At 39.2% G+C, this 24,520-nt stretch overlaps 2 protein-coding genes across 3 annotated transcripts; both read left to right on the top strand.

The window, feature by feature from the left end:
• Positions 1 to 5,482: 5,482 nt before the first annotated feature.
• Positions 5,483 to 13,195, top strand: LOC133860101 (potassium transporter 4). Its single transcript, XM_062295756.1, has 9 exons — positions 5,483 to 5,671; positions 6,850 to 7,078; positions 7,188 to 7,433; positions 8,276 to 8,323; positions 8,454 to 8,714; positions 8,946 to 8,998; positions 9,309 to 9,423; positions 9,521 to 9,775; positions 11,879 to 13,195. Exons 1-9 carry the CDS (start codon positions 5,627 to 5,629, stop codon positions 12,967 to 12,969), a joined length of 2,343 nt encoding a protein of 780 aa, XP_062151740.1. The 5' UTR covers positions 5,483 to 5,626; the 3' UTR covers positions 12,970 to 13,195.
• Positions 13,196 to 14,603: 1,408 nt separating this feature from the next.
• On the top strand, positions 14,604 to 24,224 carry LOC133860097 (ATP-dependent DNA helicase At3g02060, chloroplastic). Of its 2 annotated transcripts, none has more exons than XM_062295753.1 (14): positions 14,604 to 15,607; positions 15,691 to 15,916; positions 16,164 to 16,409; positions 17,048 to 17,182; positions 17,575 to 17,699; positions 18,622 to 18,761; positions 19,132 to 19,202; positions 19,968 to 20,129; positions 20,690 to 20,776; positions 21,033 to 21,206; positions 21,597 to 21,641; positions 22,341 to 22,697; positions 23,401 to 23,804; positions 23,900 to 24,224. In XM_062295753.1, exons 1-13 carry the CDS (start codon positions 14,997 to 14,999, stop codon positions 23,500 to 23,502), a joined length of 2,481 nt encoding a protein of 826 aa, XP_062151737.1. In that variant the 5' UTR covers positions 14,604 to 14,996; the 3' UTR covers positions 23,503 to 23,804; positions 23,900 to 24,224. The 2 variants fall into 2 exon arrangements, with proteins under 2 accessions (XP_062151737.1, XP_062151736.1); XM_062295752.1 differs by having other exon boundaries at positions 23,890 to 24,224.
• Positions 24,225 to 24,520: the final 296 nt, after the last annotated feature.

The raw sequence follows: 24,520 nt of genomic DNA, 5'->3' as shown, positions 1-24,520 counted from the left end.
ATGACCACGAAGTGTACGGGGAAGACCGAGAACAAAATCCATACTCAAATCCGTCCAAGGCGCTGTGGGAATAGGCAGGGGTGTATAAAGTCCCGAGTTTTGGCGTTGCCCCTTAGCTAGCTGACATACACGACAACGCTGGGTCACTGTGGTGACATCACGGAACAATCCGGGCCAAAAGAAACGGTCTTCAACGAGACTAACAGTTTTGTCACGGCCAAAGTGGCCAGCTAGTCCTCCCTCATGCAGTTCTTGAATTACGAACTCGCGAGCAGAGGTCTTGGGAATGCACAATCGATTTTTGAAGAAGAGGTACCCATCTTGGACAGTATAGTGGGGGTGGGCGGACGAAGGTCCATTCAATACCTCTGCATGAATGAGGCCAAAGTCAGGGTCTCCCGGGTAGCAGCGTTTGAGCTCTTCAAACCCCGTGACAGCCACTACAAGTGAGGTGAGAACATGGGCTCGGCGGCTGAGTGCATCTGCAACGCGGTTTTCACTGCCCGCCTTGTGTTTCAACACAAATGTGAACTGTTGCAAATAATCCACCCATCGGGCATGCCGGGCGTTAAGTTTCTTCTGTGACTGGATATAGCGCAGAGAATCGTGATCAGTGTACAACACGAACTCTCTGTGGATAAGGTAGTGTCACCAGTATTTGAGAGATTGGACGATCGCATAGAGCTCCAGATCATAGGCAGGATACCGTCGCCGTGTCTCATTAAGTTTCTCACTGAAATAGGCTATAGGGTGACGGTGCTGGCTGAGGACACCCCCAACACCCACATGGGACGCATCACAAGTTACTTCAAAAGGTTGCAAGAAATCCGGGAGTTTGAGTACGGGTGCCTCTGTGAGTTTGCTCTTGATGGTTTCAAATGCCTTCTGGGCGGCAGGGGTCCATGTGAATGGCCCTGCTTTGGTACATGCGGTTAGAGGAGCCATGATTGCACTGAAGTTCTTGATAAATCTGCGATAAAAAGATGCCAACTCGTGGAAGCTCCGGACATCGTGTACATTGACCGGGGTGGGCCACTCGGTAATGGCCTGAACTTTAGAGGCATCCATGGAAATTCCCTGCGCAGAGATAACAAAGCCCAAAAACAAAACAGATGCTTGAGCAAATGTGCACTTCTTAAGATGGATGAGGAGACTTTCAAACCTCAGAACCTCAAGGACTTGGCGAATGTGCTGTAGGTGTTCCGAATGATCTCGGCTAAAGATGAGGATGTCATCGAAGTAAACGACGACAAACTTGTCAATGAAAGGCCGTAAGATTTGAGTCATGACACGCATGAACGTGCTCGGGGCATTGGTGAGCCCGAACGGCATGACGAGCCACTCAAATAACCCTGCTCGGGTTTTGAAGGCGATCTTCCACTCGTCGCCGGGACGAATGCGAATCTGATGGTAACCGCTACGGAGATCGATTTTTGAAAATACCTGCGAGCCATGCAAGACATCCAGCATATCATCTAAACGAGGAATAGGAAATCGGTATTTTACCGTTATCTTGTTGATGGCGCGGCTGTCCACACACATCCGCCAACTACCATCCTTCTTTGGGGTGAGTAAAGCCTGGACAGCACATGGGCTTAGGCTCTCTCGAATGAAACCTCTGTCCAACAAGTCTTGAACTTGTCGCTGCATTTCACGATGCTCCTCCAAGCTCATCCTGTAGGCGGGAAGGTTGGGTAGAGAGGCTCCCGGGATTAAATCGATGGCATGTTGGATATCCCTCATAGGTGGGAGGGATTGTGGGAGGTCTTCGGGAGTCAGGTCTGCAAATTCTTTCAAGAGGGTTTGCACTTCCACCGGCCATAGTATCGTTACTTCATTCACAGTGGGCTTGGCTACCACAGCAAGGATGATGTTGCGGTCTTGACAAGCCATGGAGAACTGCCGCAAGGACAGCACCCTAGTTTCTTCGGAAGGAGCATTAAAATCCTGGATTTTCATGGGCTTCAGGACTATTTTTCTACCCTTATATAGGAAGGTATAAGTATTTGCAAACCCATCGTATAACACCCGTCGATCGTATAGCCAAAGTCGTCCCAGCAACACATGGCAAGCTTGCATGGGAATGACATCACACCACAGGGTATCCTCATAGGAATTTCCCAATGAAAACGTAAGGGAACAACGATGCTTTACCGGAATGGAGGTATCATCCACCCAACTAAGCTTGTACGGCTGTGGGTGTTTCTCCAGAGGTAAATTCAGCTTGCGCACGGTGTCCTTGGAAATAATGTTCATACCGCTCCCATTATCAATGATGAGGTTCAGCGCCCGCCTATTATGCTCAACTCTGGTGTGGAAAATGTTGTTTCGGAGCCAGTCGTCCGCCTCTAATTCCGTCTTTTTCTGCCCAGCTAGAACCCTTCGAATGACGCACAATGGTAGGGTGGAACACTCCAAGACCTCCTCTGGCGCTTCCACATTGGGGTCCTCGTGTAGATTGTGGGCTGGTTGGGAATCATCGGCCTCAGCTTGTGGTTCGACCTCTCCACAAATCATTGTGAACTTCTGCTCCCGTGTGGGACAAACTACCGCGTAGTGGCCCCTGCCCCCGCATCGGTAACACTCCTCTTTACCTCTGTCAGATCGGTTGTGAGCTACCGCTTTTCCCTTTGGATCATCGCGCTCCACTGAAGTACGACTCGCCTGGTTAGCTCCCTTACCGGGAAGACGTTCTGGTCCATTGGGAATCGTTCGTGATGCTGCCGTTGAGGAGCTGAGAGGTAGAAGGTTGTTCCAACCTTGGGACGCGCGGCGTGTTGTGGCATTGCGCAACTGTTGCTCCACTCGTAATGCCAACTGGTATGCTTCCTCGATACTGACCAGTCGCACCGTGAGGAGTTCCTTCTTAATATCTTCCCGTAGACCCGTCTTATAACGAGCGATGGTTTGGCGATCAGTTTCAGATATACGGCTGCGGATGGACAACTCGTGAAATTTGTTGGTGAATTCTTCGACAGTTAAGTGTCCTTGCCGTAGTAACAACAGCTCCTCGAAGAGGACTTCTTCATAATCGACCGGTAGATATTTTTCCTGAAGCTTTAGTTTCATTTCGCTCCAATCTGCAATGGGTGGTTGACGGAGGCGATGAAGGTGATCTTCTACGCTTTGCCACCAAACCCGAGCTTGCCCCTTCAATTTCATTTTCACAAACCGAACCTGTCGCGTAGGTGCCAACCCATACCATTCAAAGTAATCTTCTAAGGACGTTAGCCAGTCCTGGAAAGCATAGGGATCAAGTTTACCGTGGAAATCGGGTACCTCGATCCTGACCCGCTTCGTTGCTTCATCTACTTGGTTATTATAGCCTTCAAAGTGAGGATTCTCTTCTCCCCTGTAGTAACGTGGTCCAGTGTTGTTGGGGTAGCGGGGTGCATAGTCGGAGTTGTGGAAAGCTGGGTTAAAACGCTGCCGCACGTCATTGTCTCCATTTTGATCTTCTCCTTCAACTTCTTCACCATCTTTCTTCTCGCCCGATCCTCCTGGTTTCTCCATGTGGTGGTTCCACATCGTGTCCACCTTCTTGCTCATATCACCTATCTGCTCGACCAAATTCACTAGCATTTCGTCTCGTTGCTGTTGGGTGAGTTGGGGAGCGTGGTACTCCCTCCCACTGCGTGTACTCATCAGGAGATGGTCGCAGATTTCAGGAAACAAGTTGTATAGTGGGAAATTGAATGGGTTGGTGTTTAGGACGTAATAACAGGGAGGCGGGGACGGGGTGTGGTGGTGGTCGGATCTGGGATTACCTAGGAAGATAATCAAGGTGCTCTGATACCAAAATTGACGCAGCAGAATGTAGAAAAAGGACAAAGAACTGGGGAAGGTAACCAACGTCTCGTTAGGGATGGGAGGAATCACACCTCAGGGGAATAAACCATAGCTTTATTCATCAAAATTATTCTACCTTCATTCGATTACAGAAGAGAGGTTAAATAGGATTAGGATGAAACCCTAATCCAACCCTAGTGAATTACGCGCTGCCCACATTATTACTAGCCTTTTCGAGTAGACCCTTTATTGGATACAACGGCTACTTGCCAAATAAAAATAACAGACTAACGGATACTTGCTATAGGAGCAATATACTTTCCATGTGGAAAGGATCCTTATTGAGCAAGAAAATAATAAGAAAATAATTACTAAAATAACTCTTGTAACCCATGACGCCGTCATCCTTTATATTTATATATATTGTTATGTGTATTGCACAACCTATTAGTTAAGGATTTAAGAATTATGTGTTGGTTTAGTGGTTTTTATAACACGTGGTTTGAGAAAATAGCGATTTTATAACGTAGTTAATGAAAATGTGATTTTTTAAATATAGTTAAGTTTTTAATAAAATCACGATTTGATTTTTAAAATATTACTTTAAAATAAAATCCATTTTCGTGTAGATTGAAAATGTGAAAAAAAAAATAAAAAAAATCACATTTTTAAACCAATATTTTTAAAAATACACATTTAACCCGCAAAATTGTGGGGCCATATGCACTCTATAATTCACAAAGCCTAGTTTGATACAACATCATAAAATGTAAATTAAAATTGAGGCAATCATGATTTATAATTATTGGTTGTATGAATAATGTATTTGATGCATTAGTCCGACATCATGAAGATAATAAGATCATACCATTAGATAGTGTTAGGGCGGAACTAGCATTTTAGGTTTAGGGGCAAAATAATAATAATAATAAATATTGGGAAGGATACAAATTTGATTTTAAAAAAAAGTCATGAGAATATTTTTTTTAAAAATAAAATAAAAAAGAAGACATGAATGATAGGTTGGAGGGGCCGACCATGTAATGGTGAAGAACAGAAGAAGCATCAAAGAAGGAAGGGAAATGATTGTTGGGGGACAAAAAAATCGTCCCCCAACCAGCCCTATTTAATAAAAAAAGTAAAAATAATAAAAAAAAGTGTCAATCAAATGACACTTTTTGATTATTTTTACTTTTTTTTTTTAATTATTATTATTATTATTATTATGATAAAAGGCTTGCAAGAAAACGGTTTTTCATTCCTGGCATATCACTTCTCAATAAGAAAAAGTAAATCGAAGATCGTGGAGGCCCAGGCCCAGGCCCAGCCCCAGCCCCGGGCACCTCTTTTTATTTTATTTAAATTTTAATTGATTTATCTTGTTTCTGTTCATATTTGAAAATAAATATATTCTTTGGGGCATTGATGGATAGAGATGTACGATTGTCGAAGAGCTGCAGTCAGTAGCGATATAATTACACGTTGGAAAGGGGATAGACATCATGGTGCGTTATTTCAAATAATATTACTTAATTTTCTTAATTTTTGTACCCCCGTTTCGTGGTGGATACCAAATTGCGTATCGGGTATTGGCATTTGGCTGGGTGGGAGATTGCATGACACGTGGGATTTCGACACGCGCGTTTCGTCCGCGTGAGACGCTAACTAAGAAGGGTACCTGGACATTTTTTTTTCCAAGAAAAAGAAGCGAGATAGGAGACGGAAATTCGGAATAGGATCTTCTCCTGGGTGAAGCTTCAAACTCTTTGCGAGCTCCCCACCGTACTAGTACAAAACACACACCCGCATAGAGCGCAGAGGTTTTGCTGTCTTGCCCATGGAGCCAGAGTCCGGAATTCCGGTTCCTCGAAGCCCTTCCCAGGTTCGCCCTCTCTCTCTTTCTCTCTCTCTCAATCCAAATTCTTAGTTTTACCTTTGAATTTCTATTTGTATCCGGGAGTTGTTGTTGCTTGAATGTTTGATCTCATTTTTAGATTCCTTTTCTCATTTTTGCGTCGTTCGTTTGATTTTCATTCTCGTATTTGTTTGGTCTGTTTTCTGGCTTCTTCTTATATATGAACTCTTCGAAGGAAATCATATGCTCCTTGTTGTCTGGGCTAAACTTAAATGGATTCTGAATAAAGTTTGGCTCAACTGATTTATTTAGTCTTACACACACACAAAGAACACAGGATTGTCTGCGTTTACAAGCTTCAATAAGTGATAACTAAGAATTTGAGATTCTGGTGATTTTTTCTGTAAGATATGTAGAATTTCTTCCACCTTTTTAGGCGGAGTCCAACCGGGTTAAGTTCCATAACTTCCATTCGTTTGGTCAACATGTTACGAGTTCTGTTATTATCATTTTTTTAATCCAGTGGGCGACGTTAGCTTTCTAATATGATATATGAAATATGATGTATAAATTACTTTGACTTTGAGCATCGTTGTCCTATTTACATTTTTTTAGATGGAGAGCTGAAACTTGTACTGTATTTGGTAGAATTATTCATGTATGACGAGGCAGTGAGTCCAGTGGCGTTTTCTACAAATTCCTTGAATGCTAAAGGTGTTAAGGTGATGTTTGGAGTCTGGTTCTCAAGAATTAACAGTAAATCAATGAATTTTTGATTTTGGGTGTTGCTTGCTTCAGTGATCCTTTGATAAGTTATAGGCTCCATCATTGTGCACTGGAATATCTACCTTGGCTTTGATGTTTGTATGGCGGAGACTTAACCCAAGTATAGTTGTTTAGTTTTACACGGATTTGAGGTTTACCTGATAGGGGTGGGTACACAAAGTGGCCCTGCCTTGGAGGAGTTCTTCGTCATAAAATAATTTTTTTAAAAAAAAGAAAAAGAAAAAGAAAAAGAAAAAGTATAGTTGTTTAGCACTGTTGTCATCAATAGACAACAAACTCTGAAGCATAAAATTTATGATTGGCTTCCCAACTTTTTTGTTTTGGCTTTCAGATGCCATTGGATATAGCATCACCTGTGGCATGAATCATATTCTTTTTCTGAAATCATTAAACTTTATCAATATTTTGTTCCCTTGCAGCTTTCATGGGTGAATCTCTCCAAGAATCTAATATTAGCTTTTCAAAGCTTTGGTGTAGTATACGGGGATCTGAGCACTTCACCTCTCTATGTTTATACAAGCACACTGCAAAAACATAAAAATGAGGCAGCAATATTTGGTGCCTTTTCCTTAATTTTCTGGACACTGACATTGATACCCTTGCTCAAGTATGTCTTTATCGTATTGAGTGCAGATGATAACGGTGAAGGTGTGGCAAAAAGTTTTATTTACTGGATATTATCCTTTCGTTACATCTAGTTCAAATAATCTTTTAATCAAGCCTTTACCAATTCTTATTATATTCAAACTGATGGCAGGTGGGACGTTTGCACTTTACTCACTGCTTTGCCGGCATGCAAAGTTTAGCTTACTTCCCAATCAACAAGCAGCGGATGAAGAACTCTCAGCCTATAAATATGGCCCATCATCACAGGTTGTAGCCCCTTCCCCGCTGAAGAGATTTTTAGAGAAGCATAAAAGGCTGCGAACCGCCCTACTTCTTGTGGTATTGTTTGGTGCTTGCATGGTCATAGGCGACGGAGTGCTTACTCCTGCAATTTCAGGTAAGGTATTGATAAGAAGTTACTAAAGTGGTCCCCAACACGTTGCTCTCATGTCCAGTGTCATGTTTGCTAAATTATCACTTGTTCCAAAAATTTAAGTTGATAGGAAATGATAGACTTAATCATTTAAATTATATTATAATACTCATTTTCATGTGTGAGTTCAAACTCTTCTTCAATAAGGGATGCCCAACACGTGGAATTTTTAACTGAAATGGGGGGTAAATGACGGATACAAGGTTTGAACTCAGAATCTTTGCTTTGATACTATGTTAAATCACTACTTATTCAAAAAACTTAAGCTGATAGGAAATGGTAGACTTAATTATTATATTCTACCAATGCTTGCTATGGAGAAAGGAAAAATGTCCTGGAGAACTTCCCCATAGTGTGCACTTAATTATCTGATCCATCACATGGATATAGATGCTTGGTCCATTTCTAACACTGATCTAGTTTTAACTCAGATGATTAAAAATGCTTAAAAATGTCTGGTTAGTTTTGTATTTCGCCTAATCTCGTTATGCGGATCACTCATCACTTAAGCAGCTAGAATTGAAGGGTGTGAGTGTTATCGTCTTTCTGAAATATTCACCCCTTTAATTTGTAGCATTAAGGTTATATTTCCCAGCGAAGTGCCATTTCGTACATTAGTTGTTTCTCATAGTGGAAAGTGATCTATATGTGCTCTAATGCCGATAAAGAATTATTCCATAGGATCTTCCATTGGTTTATTGCTATACCTTGTGGGGATTCTAATCTGAGATTAATAAGCTTAATCTTTTTTAACCACGATAGGATTTTCTTCTGTGGAATTAAGGAGTGTTGGGCATATTTTGCAGTTCTATCATCGGTATCAGGACTAAACACAGAAGCGAAGTTAAATAAGGGTAAGCAGTTATCTTTATGTACTGCAACTTGATGTTTCTGATTCACGATGCCTTTTGATAAATATTTTGTAGGGCATCATTTACTGTTTTTTTTTCTTTTCTAACATATTATGTTACTTATTGTTCGTAGGTGAACTCCTCTTGATTGCCTGTGTAATATTGGTAGGTCTGTTTGCTCTGCAGCATTGTGGCACCCACAGGGTATCATTTATGTTTGCACCAATTGTGACCATCTGGTTGGTATCTATTTTTTCTATTGGGCTGTACAACACAATACACTGGAATCCAAAGATTGTGCGTGCATTTTCCCCACATTATATTATCAAATTCTTTAGTGAGACTGGTAAAGATGGTTGGATTTCTCTTGGAGGGATTCTTCTTTCTATAACTGGTATGTTGGATCTAAGAATTGTTTGAATATTATTTAGCGTGCATGATATGCTCACTGGATCTTTACATCAGATGGTGCAATCCATCTTTGTGGTTCTGGTTGAGCTTAAGTAGTATTTTTGGTTTTATTAGAAACAAGTAGCTCTTACTACCTCAAATTACCATTGTAATTTTGGGATAGCGCTAAATTTAAGTCACTTTTGACTTCTTAGCTTTTTCTGTGTCTCACCAGGTACTGAAGCTATGTTTGCAGATCTTGGTCATTTCACTGCCTTGTCAATAAGGGTGAGTTTATTATTTGACCTGTGTTTAATTCACAGAAGATACAAATGGTTCCAAATGGGAGGTCGTGGAGATGGGTTTACTAGCATGAGTGAGGGACTCACTTGTTATTTTCCCATTTGGCCGATCTCTCTATTGAAATCCAAATGAACTCATAATTATTTGTTAAATCTATCATTCTGTTTGATGGTTTGAAAATAAAGCACTTAGTGTAGGCAATATGTCTACATAACCCAACTCATTTTTTAGTTTGTAGGTTTCTTCATGTGGGTTTAAATAAGTGAGAATCTTGATTTTATTTTTGCCTGTTCAGCTTGCGTTTGCATTTGTTGTATACCCTTGTTTGGTAGTGCAATACATGGGTCAAGCTGCTTTCCTTTCTAAACATCAGGATGCCATTTCTAAAAGTTTCTATGCGTCAATACCTGGTTAGTTCATTCTATCATTAAAAGATATTAGTACCAGAATTCTGTTCTTGAACTCGGCTCGGTCTTAGTTTGCTTTCTATCCTTGCTTGTCTTGCAGAAGCTGTATTTTGGCCTGTCTTTGTTATTGCTACCCTTGCAGCAATTGTTGGGAGTCAGGCTATCATCACTGCTACTTTCTCCATCATCAAACAATGCCATGCCCTCGGCTGCTTTCCGCGAGTCAAAGTTGTGCACACCTCAAAACATATATATGGGCAAATCTACATCCCAGAAATAAACTGGATACTCATGATCCTTACTCTTGCCATAACTGTTGGATTTCAAGACACAACTATGATTGGAAATGCTTATGGTAAGTCATTCTTTGAAAGAGCTCTCTATCTCTCTTCGGATTGATAAGTTTTATACGCTTCCGATGGGTCTTGAAGCCATAACCATGCCTTTCACATTGTCTCTATAGGGACAGGAGATGCAAATCGAGCTAGAGCTCATTCGACTCTCTGTTTTTTAGTTGTAACGTCCTACTATAATTAGCTCCTCATTTTTTTTTAAAAAAAAAAATTATAACCGAGGATTTTAATACACCTTGTGTTGCTTGAGTCCTTTTGACAGCACCCCCTCCCCCCTCTCTTTACAAAAGCTACCATCAGTATCTGTCAATGTTTGCTGGGGCAATATCTTCTTGGTACCAGTCTATGGTCAGACTCTCAGCCATTAGGAGACTTTATTTTTGATAAAGTTCATTGAGTCTTACTCTTCCAAAAAGGCACATTAAGAGAAGAGGTTTGCTCAATGCTTATAAAGCCTACAACCCAGGCATACCTTGGCAATATAGGACACTTAACACGCCCCCTCACGTGTGGTACTATTGTCCAAACACGTGTACAACAGGAGGGAAGGCTCAACATTGTCCAAGGCCCTGAAACTCTGATACCATGATAAAGTCCATTGAGCCTAACTCTTTCACAAAAGACACCTTAAGGAAAGAGGTTTGCTCAAGGCTTATAAAGCCCACAACCTAGACATACCTTGGCAATGTGGGACTCTTAACAATTTTGATGTGGCTTTAGGGAGTTTGTATGTATGACTAATTACCACTCAATAGATGTCGACGTTGTTGAGTTGTTTGTGGATATATATGTGTCTATGTACATTGTGGATTTAGGCTTGTAGTTTATATCCATGACTAATTACCACTCAATAGATGTTGATGTTGATGTTGGTGTGTGTGTGTGTGTGTAGAGCATTTCATGTTGATAGGGATTGCAGAGAATTGGAAAAAGAACAAAAAAATAAAAAATAAAAAGGAGGCCTCATTTAAATTGCTGTACCAGTAAATATTAAATAAAATCCCATGTCATGACTCATTGCATATGAAACACAAACAGAAGACTAAATTAATGTTAAAGAGAATAGAACCATCTAATTCACCTTAAATCATGCTTTTTACCTTTGTGGAAAAATCTTATAAATTTTGCTAAATCTATAAGAACCATGTTTTGCTTAATATTATAGTATACCTATAAACATGTACGTATACAACAAAAGATATGCTACACTTGTATGTTCATAAAAAAGAAAACTAGAAAATAAAAAAAGTATAAATACTTGGGCCTCTTTTGGTTAGCCGAATGAGTATTTCATTAGGAAATGAAATAGTTATTATCGGGAATAAAAAAGAGGAATAGAATGGCTGTTCCTACTCTTTAATTTGGTAACAACTCATATACTTTAATTGGAATCCAATCAAAATTACTAAAAAAACTCCCCACATAAAATAAAAAAAATAAAAAATAAAAATTTTAAAAACAATTTTTTTTTTTGAAAACTAGTGGGTGGCCGCAGCCACCCCCAGCTCTTTGGTGGCTGGCCGACCACCCCGGCTCCATATGTGGCCAACCTGGTTGGCCGGCCACTATAAAGGGCTTTTTTTTCTTTTTTTCTTTTTTCTTTTTAAAAAAAAAATTGAGAGAAAATAGAAAATAATGAGTGGTTTTTTTTTTTCTTTTTTTTTTTTTTTTTTTTTTGGAAAATGTAGTCTATTCCTCTCATTTTTAGAGGAATATGAATTCCTTTTCGTAAGGGAATAGTTATTCCAATATTCCAACTTTTAAGGAATAGACCCTTACTAAACAAAGGAATGACTATTCCATTCAATTTCAGGAGTCTATTCTGCAAACTAAAAGAGATCTTAAAGTTATGCATATGTGCCGTGAGGATTTATTAGTTGCTGCTCGCTCCAGCTTTGTTTAATGACCCAAATCGAAGCCATAGACTATGATGATAGATTCGAGTTTTCATGGTAGTGCCAATAGTGGGACGAAACAAGTTGCCTATATCCAAGGCAATGTGCCATATTTGCAGTAAAGGCAACACGGAACAGTTATTTTCTGACTTTTTATTAGCCCCATGACCCTTATGTGATCTTGATTCAATTTTGGTTTTTGTTTCCCAGGGCTTGCTTGCATGACAGTGATGTTCATCACAACATTTCTCATGGCACTTGTTATAATCTTCGTTTGGCAGAAAAATGTCTTTCTGGCTGCGGTATTCTTTTTCTTCTTCTGGTTTATTGAGGGTGTATACTTGTCAGCAGCTTTTATAAAAGTGCCTCAGGGAGGATGGGTCCCCCTTGTGCTTTCTTTCTTCTTCATGGTCGTAATGTATGTCTGGCATTATGGGACTCGCAAGAAGTACTCTTTTGATCTGCACAACAAAGTTTCGTTAAAATGGTTACTTGGCCTGGGCCCCAGCCTTGGTATTGTCCGTGTGCCTGGGATAGGCCTCATATACTCAGAACTGGCGACAGGAGTCCCTGCAATATTTTCCCACTTTGTAACAAACCTCCCTGCCTTCCATAAGGTGTTAGTTTTTGTTTGTGTAAAATCAGTCCCGGTTCCTTATGTCTCGCCCGAAGAACGTTTCCTCATAGGCCGGATTGGCCCAAGACCGTATCGTATGTACAGGTGCATAGTGAGGTATGGGTATAAGGACATTCAGCGGGATGAAGACTTTGAGAACCAGCTCATACAAAGCATTGCAGAGTTCATCCTGATGGAAGCTGTAGAACCACAGATCTCAACCTCGGAAAGTTCATCACTTGACGGGCGGATGGCTGTTATAAGTACCAGAACTCTGCAATCAACCTCAAGCCTAATAGTATCTGAGCAAGACGTTGTTGGTGTGAGCTCACACAACTCCATCCAAAGTAGCAAGTCTTTAACCCTCCAGAGTTTGCGATCTGTTTATGATGATGAGAACCCGCAACTCAGGAAGCGCCATGTGAGGTTTCAGTTGCCTCCAAGCCCTGGGATGGATCCTACAGTTAGGGAAGAACTGATGGATTTGATTCAGGCAAAGGAAGCAGGGGTTGCATATATCCTGGGGCACTCATATGTGAAGGCAAGGAGATCTTCCTCGTTCTTGAAAAAGATTGTGATTGATATTGGGTACTCATTTCTGCGGAAGAATTGCAGGGGTCCCGCTGTGGCGCTTAACATTCCTCACATTAGTCTTATTGAAGTTGGCATGATATACTATGTCTAGTCCTTTGAAGCAATTTATTGGTTATCTTTTTCCTAACGGTTGAATAGGGAGGTAGCTATTGCCTTGGTGGGGGGAGAAGAAATTTATGCTTGATGCAAGGCATAGGATCTCTGGTATTTCATTGCAAACCTTTCTTGCTTCTGTTGCACTCCTTTCAACCTGTAAAGATGACATCAAACAGTCGATATGAGTTTTAAATTAATGAGTTAATTGCCTTTGTGCCGAATGCAACGACTCAGCTTCAACCTCTTTTATATATATATATATATATTCTGCTCTAACTTTTTTTTTTTTTTTTTTTGACGAATAGCATGTGCTATCATTGATACTGGAAAGCTCGAAGGTATACAACTTGAGAAACGAGAGATATATCCCTCACACTCTAAGTCAAGAAGGATCTGGCTTAAAAACAGCCACTTAGGCAGAAACACAAATTCCACTAGAATTACATTAAAGCCTCCTTACAATAAAAAAAATTTCAATAAAATTTGAGTCATACATAGGCAGACTGTACATAGCAACAAATGAATACACAAGCACATCTAACAAAAGGTTCAAACCAAGCCGGCGGCAGAGGACCCTGTCTTCGCAAGAGTCCAACTTAAGTAGTAAACATGTCCTAAGAGTTGTTTATGGGAACCATTACCAAATAAATTCTGAGTAATACTAGAAATCTTACTTTTATCCCATCATAAGGTAGCTTCACATGTCATGGCCACTATCACCGCCTTCTATCAACTGTCAGCCCCCTACGTCTCCCTAACAAAGCAGTCACCAAATCATAAGAGTGAACTAGTCAGCCACGAGTTGGATCGCCAACTTCTTTCATATTCAAACATCTCTCTCCATTATATATGCGCTGGTGTTGATATAAAGTGATTACAAATTGAAGCAAAATATGGAGAAGAAGCATTGGGCATGCTTTAACAGAGGGATGGGCTCAGGATATCTCATGCCTTAACCAGCTTACTCCTTGCTTGAACTACCTTAATGGAACCCGAGACCCTCCGGATAGTTGCTGCAATCCTTTGAAATCGGTGATCAAGTCCAATCCAGAATGCCTGTGTAGCTTGGTAAGCAACAAGGCCAACAGTGAAGCTCAACAACAGTTACCCGGACGATGTGGACAACATGTCAACCCAATCGCCTGCCTTGCAAGTGTATATCCATCTCTGTTTTCTTGCCTTATATAAAAACTAATAGAATTCGAACCCCATTTCGGTTAAATATCAAATTTTGTGTTTCAGGTTCTACAGATTCACTTCCAAATTCTACAAGCATATGGTCGTTCAATAACTTGTCAGATTTTGTTGGTGCGCCACTAAACACTAAACAGAGTAGTGACTTGACCACCCCAATAATAGTTTTGTACACATGGCTGTACTTAGATGATAAGATGAAGAAAGTTTATTTCTGTCCTTGATCTCCCTCATGTCCTATTGTTTGTTCGTTTTTATCAGTACAGAATGTATCTCTATCGGTTCACTTCTGATGCTAAATAAAGGTCATTGTTTTTTATTTGTTAATCTATTAGAAAGCTCCTTGAAATTTGAGGATGCTATGCTAATCAACAATGCATATGCCAAGGAAAGATTAATCTAACCTGATGGATATGAGTGTTCCTAGTTATTGGGCCTCAGCCCACAAACATTCAACGATGAGACAGAGACACCACATGCTTGCTGCTGTGGTTCAGTCCAATCACAACTCACAACTTCACAAGTGTAAAAAAATATCTGTCTACACTCTCGGTGGTTACATGCATATCATACATCTTCGGTCTTCCACACAAAAAAAATCCAAAGAACACAAACATAAGCAAAGACAGTGCTAAACCGCCCTTTGGTCTAAAACCCCTCCAAAACCTCCAATCTAATCATCCTCATTCTGAGCGTCAAGTTCAACTGTGTGAGTCGAAGCTCCCATGGTCCAATGTCCAAATTCTCTGTTCCCTCCGTTCGTTTATTAACTTCCACACCCCCTTAAAGCTCTCTACTCTAACCCCTTCAACTTCTTCTTCTTCTTCAATGGCTTGTGTGCTCCCAGTAACCGACATTTCCGGACGTCTTGTCTTGAAGCTCAGCTCGTCTCCGAGGAATTGGACACTGTTCGGGGTCCGGTACCGCCCTTGCCACTGCAGAACCAAACCTTCACTTTCACTTCCACTCACCAAGGCTGTCTACACCCAGGGCCTCTTAGTCTCCGGACCCTCCAAATTCACCAAACCAAGAGAGAAGACGGAGCCCGACCCAGATCCCATTTCGGAGCTGAACGAGAGGATTCGCCGTGATCGCCGTGACTATAGCGAGCGAGATGCTTCCAGAACGGCCATGGACTCGGAGGAGGCCGAGAAGTACATTCGGCTAGTGAAGGAGCAGCAGCAGAGGGGCTTGCAGAAGCTCAAGGGTGGGGATGGGGGTGGTGGTGGTGGGTTTAGTTACAAGGTGGACCCCTATAGTCTTCGTTCTGGGGATTATGTTGTGCACAAGAAGGTGGGTATTGGGCGGTTTGTTGGGATTAAATTCGATGTTCCCAAGGGCTCTACGGAGCCAGTTGAGTTTGTGTTTATAGAATATGCAGATGGGATGGCAAAGCTTCCTGTCAAGCAGGCGTCTCGTTTGCTCTATCGATATAATCTGTAGGTTTTCCCATACATTCGAGCATGAAATTAGAGTCACCACCTGCTATTTGCGATTCTATAACATTGTTATATTTTTGCAGCCCGAATGAATCAAAAAGACCCCGGGCATTGAATAAATTGAACGACACTAGTGTATGGGAGAGAAGAAAGAGTAAAGGGAAGGTTGCGATTCAGAAAATGGTTGTTGACTTGATGGAGCTGTATTTGCATAGGCTGAAGCAAAGAAGGCCTCCCTACCCAAAGAGTCCTGCCATGGCTGAATTCACAGCTCAATTTCCATATGAACCCACACCAGATCAAAAACAGGTACTACTACAATCATTTTTGTTCATTTGCTTTGTTAAAAGTATTTAAATGTTTTGGGTTTTTATTTAATTGCAGTCTGCAGAGATTGGTTGATGTGGAATTATGTTTTCATTTCTTTCCCCATCTTGGTGGTTGCTTCAAAACTGAAGTCTCTCCGTCTTGATTGAATAATAGATTAAAAAATTCCAAGTTTACAAAAATGGATGGATGCTGTTTCTTCCCCTCACAAATTACATCCTTATTACAGGCTTTTGTTGATGTGGAGAAGGATTTGACAGAGAGAGAAACTCCAATGGACCGATTAATCTGTGGAGATGTTGGGTTTGGTAAAACTGAAGTTGCCTTACGTGCCATCTTTGGTGTAGTCTCAGCAGGGAAGCAAGCTATGGTTCTAGCACCCACAATTGTATTAGCCAAACAACACTTTGATGTCATTTCAGATCGATTTTCTATTTATCCTGATATCAAGGTTGGACTTCTGAGCAGATTTCAGGTAGGTGAGGTTTACCTCTTGCAACTGAGCAGTCTTAGTACTCCTGGAGTAGTGAATTATATAATACTTGAGCCTTCATTAGAATCATTACATTGGTAAACCATATTTTACAATCAAAGTTGAATTCGTCACTCTAATCGAGATGCATGTCAAAAGTCCCTTCTTATACTTCAAAGGAAAATATCCATAATCAATCTTTACATCGCTTTTGAGTCTGTGTGTTATATGCATGTCATAAGCTCCTTGTCAATCTGATTCTGATTTATGCAAGTGTTTTATGCATGTCGGAATCTCTAGATGGTTTCAGGACTATTATGTTATGATACCATGCAATGATCTGTTGGCCTCATTTGCTATTAAATCTGTGTGCCATCAGTTCCAAAATGCTTTTTAGGGAGGATCTTTGTGACTCCAGAATTTTATTTAGACCTCTTTTGCATATGCAGCTCACAGTTTGCATAGTAAACAAATAGCACACAAATGACTTACTGGAAGTTGTAGTTTTGAATTGCATTACTTGTTCTATTCGGTTGGTCAAACAATCATGAGTAGCATTATTGACCAATCATGAGTAGCATTAGGGGAACAGGTTATTGTTACTTTGGGTTGAGATTGACCAGAACTATGATAATATGCAGACCAAAGCGGAGAAAGAGGAGCACCTGGGCATGATTGAAAATGGTCAACTGGACATTATAGTTGGGACTCACTCACTTCTTGGAAATCGTGTTGTGTATAATAATCTAGGTCTTCTTGTGGTCGATGAGGAACAGGTTTGCTTTTCAATCTTTTTGTAATTGTATTTTGTGATGAGTATTAATTCTATTGGAGAAAAGAAGAACCAAGTACATGTATCTACTGACAAAGTAAGGATAAACAAGTCAGGCGAATTTAAAAAGTTTTGGAATTTTAGGAAAGATGAATAGAGATAGTTTAGAAATGCCATCCAGTTGAACAAAGAGCACATAAAAGGAAACTCTAGTTTTGTTACATAAAGCTCCACTCCGTAATATTTGCAGCTGTTCCTTTCCCTTCAAATATTCCACATAAGGAGCAAATGGAATAACGTTTCAAATTACAAATAATTCTCTCCGTAACGAACCCTCTACTTTGACCTACGTTATATGCATTCCTGATAAATGTGCAACATTTCTTTGCTTTTCAGAGGTTTGGTGTCAAGCAGAAGGAGAAGATTGCTTCATTTAAAACTTCAATCGATGTTCTTACTCTCTCGGCGACCCCTATACCAAGAACCCTTTATTTAGCATTAACTGGGTTTCGTGATGCAAGGTACCTAGCCTGTGGACGATATAAGCCATGAGTAGAAATTTCATTTCCTTTTAGTGCTTCTTCTGATATTAAATCCAGATGTTGAGTTCTATTTGTTTTGAAGTAAATTTAGCATTTAGCTCATGAAGTAGCATTACATCTTTTTTACTATTTTTTTATTCTGTTTTCTGATTTTTGGGCGTAGAACCCAGGTTTATTTAATTCGATTAATTTATATGCAATGTAATCCCATTAGTGGTGATAGATTTTACTTATGCTCCATTTCTTTGTCCTACATTCAGCAAGTTCACTAAATTCGCATTTGGGGATGTTTAGGACATTGTAGAACATAATTGATATCATGAACTCCATTTACTTGTACTGGAAAATGAGTAAGACAGCGACACAAGAATGGAGTACTAGATTCAGCAACTTCACTAAATAAGGATTTGGGGATGTTTTGGATATTATAGATCCAATTTATCCTACAAACATTGTTACATCTTCTGAATTACTCATCTAAGTCATAGTTTCATCAATCTCATGGATTCTAAGTCGTCCGTTTGGAAGAGTCGCACATTAGTGGGAAATTTTAATTATCAAAGGTAGTTGGGATTTAGTTTTGTTAAGATGAGTTGTTTGTAGAAGAAGAAGGCTGATGAACTTAATTTATTTGTGTCTTGGAAATTTTATGAAGGAATATACATAGTTCCTACTGCATGATGAGGCTTAAATTAAGATGTCAAAATGAAGAATTGAGTTGTATATGATAATATGTGTATTTTCGGCGTCCTGTTTGTCTTTCAGATGGATATAATCCTCATATGGTTGTTCCGCTGCAACTTAGTCCTCACCCTGCTAAAATGATCTTTAAGAGCGAAGTGTAACAGCTTTCTAGTTCTTTATAATGATGTTGTTGTAAGTTTAGTTCCTTTTCTTTCAGTTTGATTTCGACACCACCTCCAGAACGAGTACCTATAAAAACTCACCTTTCAGCATATAGCAAGGAAAAGGTAATATCAGCCATCAAGTATGAGCTGGACCGCAGCGGCCAAGTTTTTTATGTTCTGCCTCGTATAAAAGGTGATCTCCTATGTAACAAATTATTTTGTTCTATTCTTCTGTGCTGGCTGTCAGATGAATATGTGTATTATTTCAATGTTGTTGTGATAATTGATTATATGCAAATATCATTTTTATGTAGACTATAGAGTGCAGTAGGGTACTCTACCATGTGTGTGTTGAGTCGGTCATTTTATTTTTTAAATTGTAGAAAAAGAGATGTCATTAGTAGAAGGAGAAAATTTTATATAATTTCCAATACTTAATAATAGATAACAGATTGAGAAAACATAGAGTTGGAGTCAAAGTTTGGTACCTCCAACTATACTTCTATAGTTGCTTTATGTTTCAGTTTGTTGATACTAGTGTCCTTACCATTCTGATCTAACAGGACTTGAGGAAGTGATGGAATTTCTTGAACAGTCATTTCCAACTGTTGAAATAGCCATTGCACATGGACAGGTAGTCACTTTTTTCTTTTTTAATATATTATAACGTGTTATATTTCTGGTGAATTTGTAAGGAAAGTTAGGTCCCAAGACAGAACTATAAGTTTTTATCTATTTACGAAGCACACTTGAGTTTTTAATAATGGATTAATAAACAAACTGAACAATGCCTTAATCATGTTGGAAATTGAAAAATTAATATTTGACATTTAAAGGTTGCTCCCAAGCTTAATATTTAAGTATAGACATGGCAGCTGAGGATTGAAGGTTGCTGACTTTTGTAATACATGCAGTGGATACATGTAAAAAAATTTCTGAAAGTAACTAGCTAGTTTAATAGCGCTTTATTTTATTCAAATCAAGAGCTGCATCTAATCTTACAACTTACCTGAATGTTCTTGACTTCTTATTATTGTTTGTTTTTTAACTTGATACTTGATGAGCATCCCTTATGAATTCAACATGTGGAGGGCTGCAGTGCACATCCATAAAAGGTGCTTATTGCCACTGATTCTTGGGCTAATCTCCAATGATCGTATATCCTGTTTGTTAATTGAGAAAGTTGTGATTAGTTTCTCCTGTAGTTGTCCTACAAAAAAAAAAAAAAGTTAATGGTGGCCATCCACCAACTCCAGAATTTGATTACAGGAGCAAAGGTTTATGTATTGGGGGAGAACGGTTGACTGTATATATTTTTCATCTAATCATGTCATGGTTGTTCAGTGTGGCTATTTATTGTTTTTTGTTGTTTGTAAATTATGCCATGTTGTTACTGCAGCAATATTCAAAGCAGCTAGAGGAAACCATGGAGAGATTTTCACAAGGTGAGATTAAGATCCTTATATGCACAAATATTGTGGAAAGTGGACTTGACATTCAAAACGCAAACACCATCATAATTCAGGACGTTCAACAATTTGGCCTAGCACAGTTGTACCAGGTCTGTTCTTTCTGCTTTCCTCTCATGTTGTGAATGTTTCTCAAGTTCAGAATATTTTAAGTGAGGATCTTCCAATATTACATAAATGTTTCGAGGGAATCTTCTCTTGTAGTACAACTAATTTCGGTGGGGCTATGAGCCCAGAAATTTAACTCGGCATGTTTGTTAATGACTTGAAATACTAGATGAAGGACATGATAGGTATAACAGTTTCCAAGACCCAAAATATATTTGGTATTTTCATGACACACACACACATGTAAGTATGTATATATATTTTCTAGGCCTAAATAATTTTTTTTTTCTTTTTAGTTTTTATTTTTTTATTTTTTCTGCTCCCTCTTCATGCAGAAGCATAAATCTATGAGGAAAAAGAAGAAGATGATTTTGTCTATCTCCTAGCATATGTAAATCTATATAGGAGATTTATAATTTATGTACAACTTTTATCTTTCAAGTTGCTGAGAGGATCTAAACTCACTGTAGAAGAGACTGAATTGTTTCGTTCTTATCATCTTTTATATCTGATAATGCTGTCATCATCTGTCTAATTCCAATAGTTGCGTGGAAGGGTGGGGCGCACAGATAAGGAAGCTCATGCACACTTATTTTACTCTGATAAGTCAGTACTGTCTGATCAAGCACTGGTATGTTTTTTCTTCTGAACTTGTTTCTTATTACAATATGCACAGGATTTGTCCACCCTACCACAAGAAAAAACAAGATTAATTTGATTTTTCTTGTTCCCTTATCTTCTTGCATTACAATAATTTCCAGCTGTGAGGATTCTTCTTAATCTTTTTAATGATTTTCACCATCTTCTAGGGGCATTAACCATCTCCTAGTTTAGAGTGTTGCCTGAATCGCAATTTGTTAAAGGTTCACTTTTTGTACTTTTGCTAGGAGAGGCTTGCAGCTCTAGAAGAATGCCGCGAACTGGGCCAAGGCTTTCAACTTGCAGAGAGAGACATGGGTATTAGAGGTTTTGGTACCATCTTTGGTGAGCAACAGACAGGTGATGTCGGAAATGTAGGCATTGATCTCTTCTTTGAGATGCTCTTTGAGAGCTTGTCCAAGGTATCTTCCAGTTCATTATCCACTTCTATGTATATCTGACTTTTGTGAGAAGAAGCATCCAGTTTGATGTGCTGTGTGACTAATTCCTAGTTTCTTGCTTCCATTTTGGTGTCTTTTATTCACCTTGCCATCTCTATTGTGCTTTATTCATCTAAATGTTTAAATAATGGCACATGACAATGCTTCAGAACTTTGCTGATGACCATACAAGCCCTGCTAGTTTATATTGTGTGAGCATGTTTCCATGCACAGATACATGTGTACGCGCATGCTTGCATGTATGCTGAATATAATTTCTATTGGTTGACTAGGCTTTCTGAATATCTAGTTTACTTCATCCACTTATTGTGCCTCTAATTTAGGATGTATACTGTTTCCATTGGTTCCCAGGTTGAAGAGCATCGTGTAATTTCAGTTCCCTACCAGTCTGTTCAGGTAGTCCATGCTCTCAACTCAAAAAACTTTAGTATTTAGCATAAATGAAAAAGGTTTTGGAGGTTAATTCTGATTTAATTTGGTTCCTGATTTATATTAAAACAGGACAATGCATATCTTGATGGCTTTGCAGGCCATTCCTTAAAATTCTGAAGTTGTTCTGTTGAGCAGCCTCAAATAGTACCTTGAGATGTCCTGAAATATAACTAGGATTGCTTAAGTATCTTAATCGGAAGAAATTCTCAGGTTGGTCTCAGATTTAAAAAAGTTGAGTCCAAGCTTACCTGGGGTGACTATGACCTTTTTAATTGGAAATTTTTTGAAGTCATATTATAATTTGCCTTGTTCTGGAGGAAGAGATTTTCTACAAGATAAAGTGGATTTTGCTTCCACTTTATCTTTGATGTGGGGTTTTTACCATTTGAAGTCACTGTTGTATAATGTCTTCTTTCAAAGGATATCCATTTCGGTTGGTCTTGAATTACCTAAGTGAAATAATGGTTGTAGTAACATCTGTTATTCTATTTATACACAGCCTAAATCTGTCTGCTAGATAGAAGAGCATATTTAGGTTTCATCTCATAAGCTCAATTTCTGGTTTGGATGCTCATGCAAAGGCTAACCTAGTTGTAACCTCTAATGGGAATTTGATGCATATTTCAGTACTTTGTTCAATAATACCCTTTGTATTTATGCCAGATTGATATAAATATAAACCCTCATCTATCTTCTGAGTACATAAATTATCTGGAGAACCCTATGGAAATAATTAATGAAGTTGAGAAAGCTGCTGAGAAAGACATCTGGAGTTTGATGAAATTTACAGAGAATCTGCGCCGCCAATATGGAAAAGAGCCTTACTCCATGGAGATTCTATTGAAGAAGCTTTATGTGAGGAGAATGGCAGCAGATCTGGGGATAAGTAGAATTTATGCTTCAGGAAAGATGGTTCGCATGAAAACAAACATGTCTAAGAAGGTTTTCAAGCTGATAATGGATTCGATGGTGTCTGATGTTCACCAAAATTCATTGGATTTTGAGGGTGATCAAATTAAGGTAATTTTTATTACTTCTTTTGGTTTTTGGATTAGCGATAGGTGGTTCTAGTGTTAATTTGTACTCGTTCTTCTTCCAGGCACTTAATCCCCAATCAAGGAAATAATTTCCAATGTTCCTAATCTTTTTTTCTTTTTTGATTGCTAAGAAATGTAGGAACCGTCACTTTCATTGTTATGTAGGATCCAATTTGGTAAAATGGTGTTGACTTTTTCAATATTTTTGGGGGGTAAAAGAAGCATACAACTTGAGACATATTTTTGGTTTCACTTCTTTTCACTTATCACTGTAGCAATGGAACAAGACTGGAGGGTCTACTTTGGAAACCTAGATTGCAATTTGACCTACCTCTCTAATCCTTGGTGATAAATTTTATTCAATTGCACAGTCAGAGGAAGGATTCAAGGAAAGAAAAAGTTTGCACTTAGATGTACGGTTAACTTTGCAAATATCCACCTAGTTTTTGTGAATAATTGATTTTGTTTTACAACTTTCCTCCGTTCGTTTGTTTGATGGGAGCTCCTTACTCTTCCCCTCTCCTTGGTGCTATTATTGGTTTAACATGTATGTAGTTGGCACACACCATCTATATTGTTATATTTTTCAACTTATGCTAAAATTTTATCTTAAGTGCTCTTTGGATTTGTCAGTTTAGTTCTAAAATCTGTTTTTTTTTTTTTTTGTTCTCTTTTTCTTTTTGCAGGCAGAACTTCTTTTAGAGCTACCAAGAGAACAACTCCTAAATTGGATATTCCAATGCTTGGCTGAACTTCATTCTTCACTACCAGCCTTAATAAAATACTAATTCTTTCTAGAGGGTGGGGGGAAAAAAATTTTGGACGTGCTCTAGTCTTTGGCACTTTACTCACTGTGTGCTTCAAGATTGGATATATCATATATGCATTGGGTGGGATTGCAAAAATTACAGTTGAGAATCTGTCCATCTCTGATGCACTTGCGACCTGGGGTTACAAGCTTGTGATGCCCTTGCATAAATCACATGAAATTATACCAAGTCAGAACCAACTAATGCAACTAATCTGTACTTTATAAACATATTCTTTTGGTGGTGGCTGGATCAGCACTAGCAAGTCTTTCATGTCAAAGGTGATTCTTCTGTATTAAATTTAGCCGAGTTAGCAGATTGTTCAGTTTCTCCTAATAATCAGTGCACCTGACTGGCTTACATCAGTTTTTTGCAGGGGAAAATTTACGTGTGACCTGCTTTATTTCAATTTGTGCTCTTGAGGGGAACAAATTCACTGTGAAAAGAATGCAGATTGGCTGGGGAAAATTCAATACTTGTAGGATGTAGCCCTTGCATTGGGAAAGAAGTGTATACCATGTTTGTTAATTGTTATATAGAAGCATTGATTTGGGTAACCTATTGTGATTCATTAAGCCTCGATATATCCTCTAGAAACTGAGAAAGAAGTAAGGTATATAGTGATCTTGAAGACGAGGATTTGTAACCATAGTTTTTTTTCTTTGGATGAATCATAGTTGTAGTTAGGAGGGTATATGTTATTCTGTGCAATTGGGAATCATTCTTGTGGAAAAAAAAGCAGGTGAATTGTTCAAAAAATGCAAAGCAAGTGTAGTGGCTGTAAACCGGGAATCCAGGTCCCGCGAATGAGGTTGTCCATTACACACGCATCTGGGCTCCACCTCGATTAGGTACCCAGGCAGCTCGGACCCTATCTATGCTCAGGTACCTGTCCGAGGAGGATGGGCCCGGATTACTGCTATGTGTAATGGGGCATCCTCATTGCGCCCGATTCCCATCCGAAAACTGGAATGCTTATGTAATTTATTCCAGTGCA

Source organism: Alnus glutinosa, chromosome 2 (assembly GCF_958979055.1).
Source record: "Alnus glutinosa chromosome 2, dhAlnGlut1.1, whole genome shotgun sequence".
NCBI classification, from domain to species: Eukaryota; Viridiplantae; Streptophyta; class Magnoliopsida; order Fagales; family Betulaceae; genus Alnus; species Alnus glutinosa.
Note: the sequence above shows the minus strand (reverse complement) of the source record. Positions and strands in the feature narration are given on the sequence as shown.

What these genes read in the sequence shown, in the direction of transcription:
- LOC133860097 (XM_062295753.1), top strand. Translation starts at nt 14,997, where the DNA reads ATGGCTTGTGTGCTCCCAGTAACCGACATTTCCGGACGTCTTGTCTTG. An exon ending in CCACACCAGATCAAAAACAG is followed by an intron (nt 15,917 to 16,163) that starts GTACTACTACAA and finishes TCCTTATTACAG; the next exon opens with GCTTTTGTTGATGTGGAGAA. An exon ending in ACTGGGTTTCGTGATGCAAG is followed by an intron (nt 17,700 to 18,621) that starts GTACCTAGCCTG and finishes CTTTTCTTTCAG; the next exon opens with TTTGATTTCGACACCACCTC.
- LOC133860101 (XM_062295756.1), top strand. Translation starts at nt 5,627, where the DNA reads ATGGAGCCAGAGTCCGGAATTCCGGTTCCTCGAAGCCCTTCCCAG. An exon ending in TTCCTCGAAGCCCTTCCCAG is followed by an intron (nt 5,672 to 6,849) that starts GTTCGCCCTCTC and finishes GTTCCCTTGCAG; the next exon opens with CTTTCATGGGTGAATCTCTC. An exon ending in TCACTGCCTTGTCAATAAGG is followed by an intron (nt 8,999 to 9,308) that starts GTGAGTTTATTA and finishes TTGCCTGTTCAG; the next exon opens with CTTGCGTTTGCATTTGTTGT.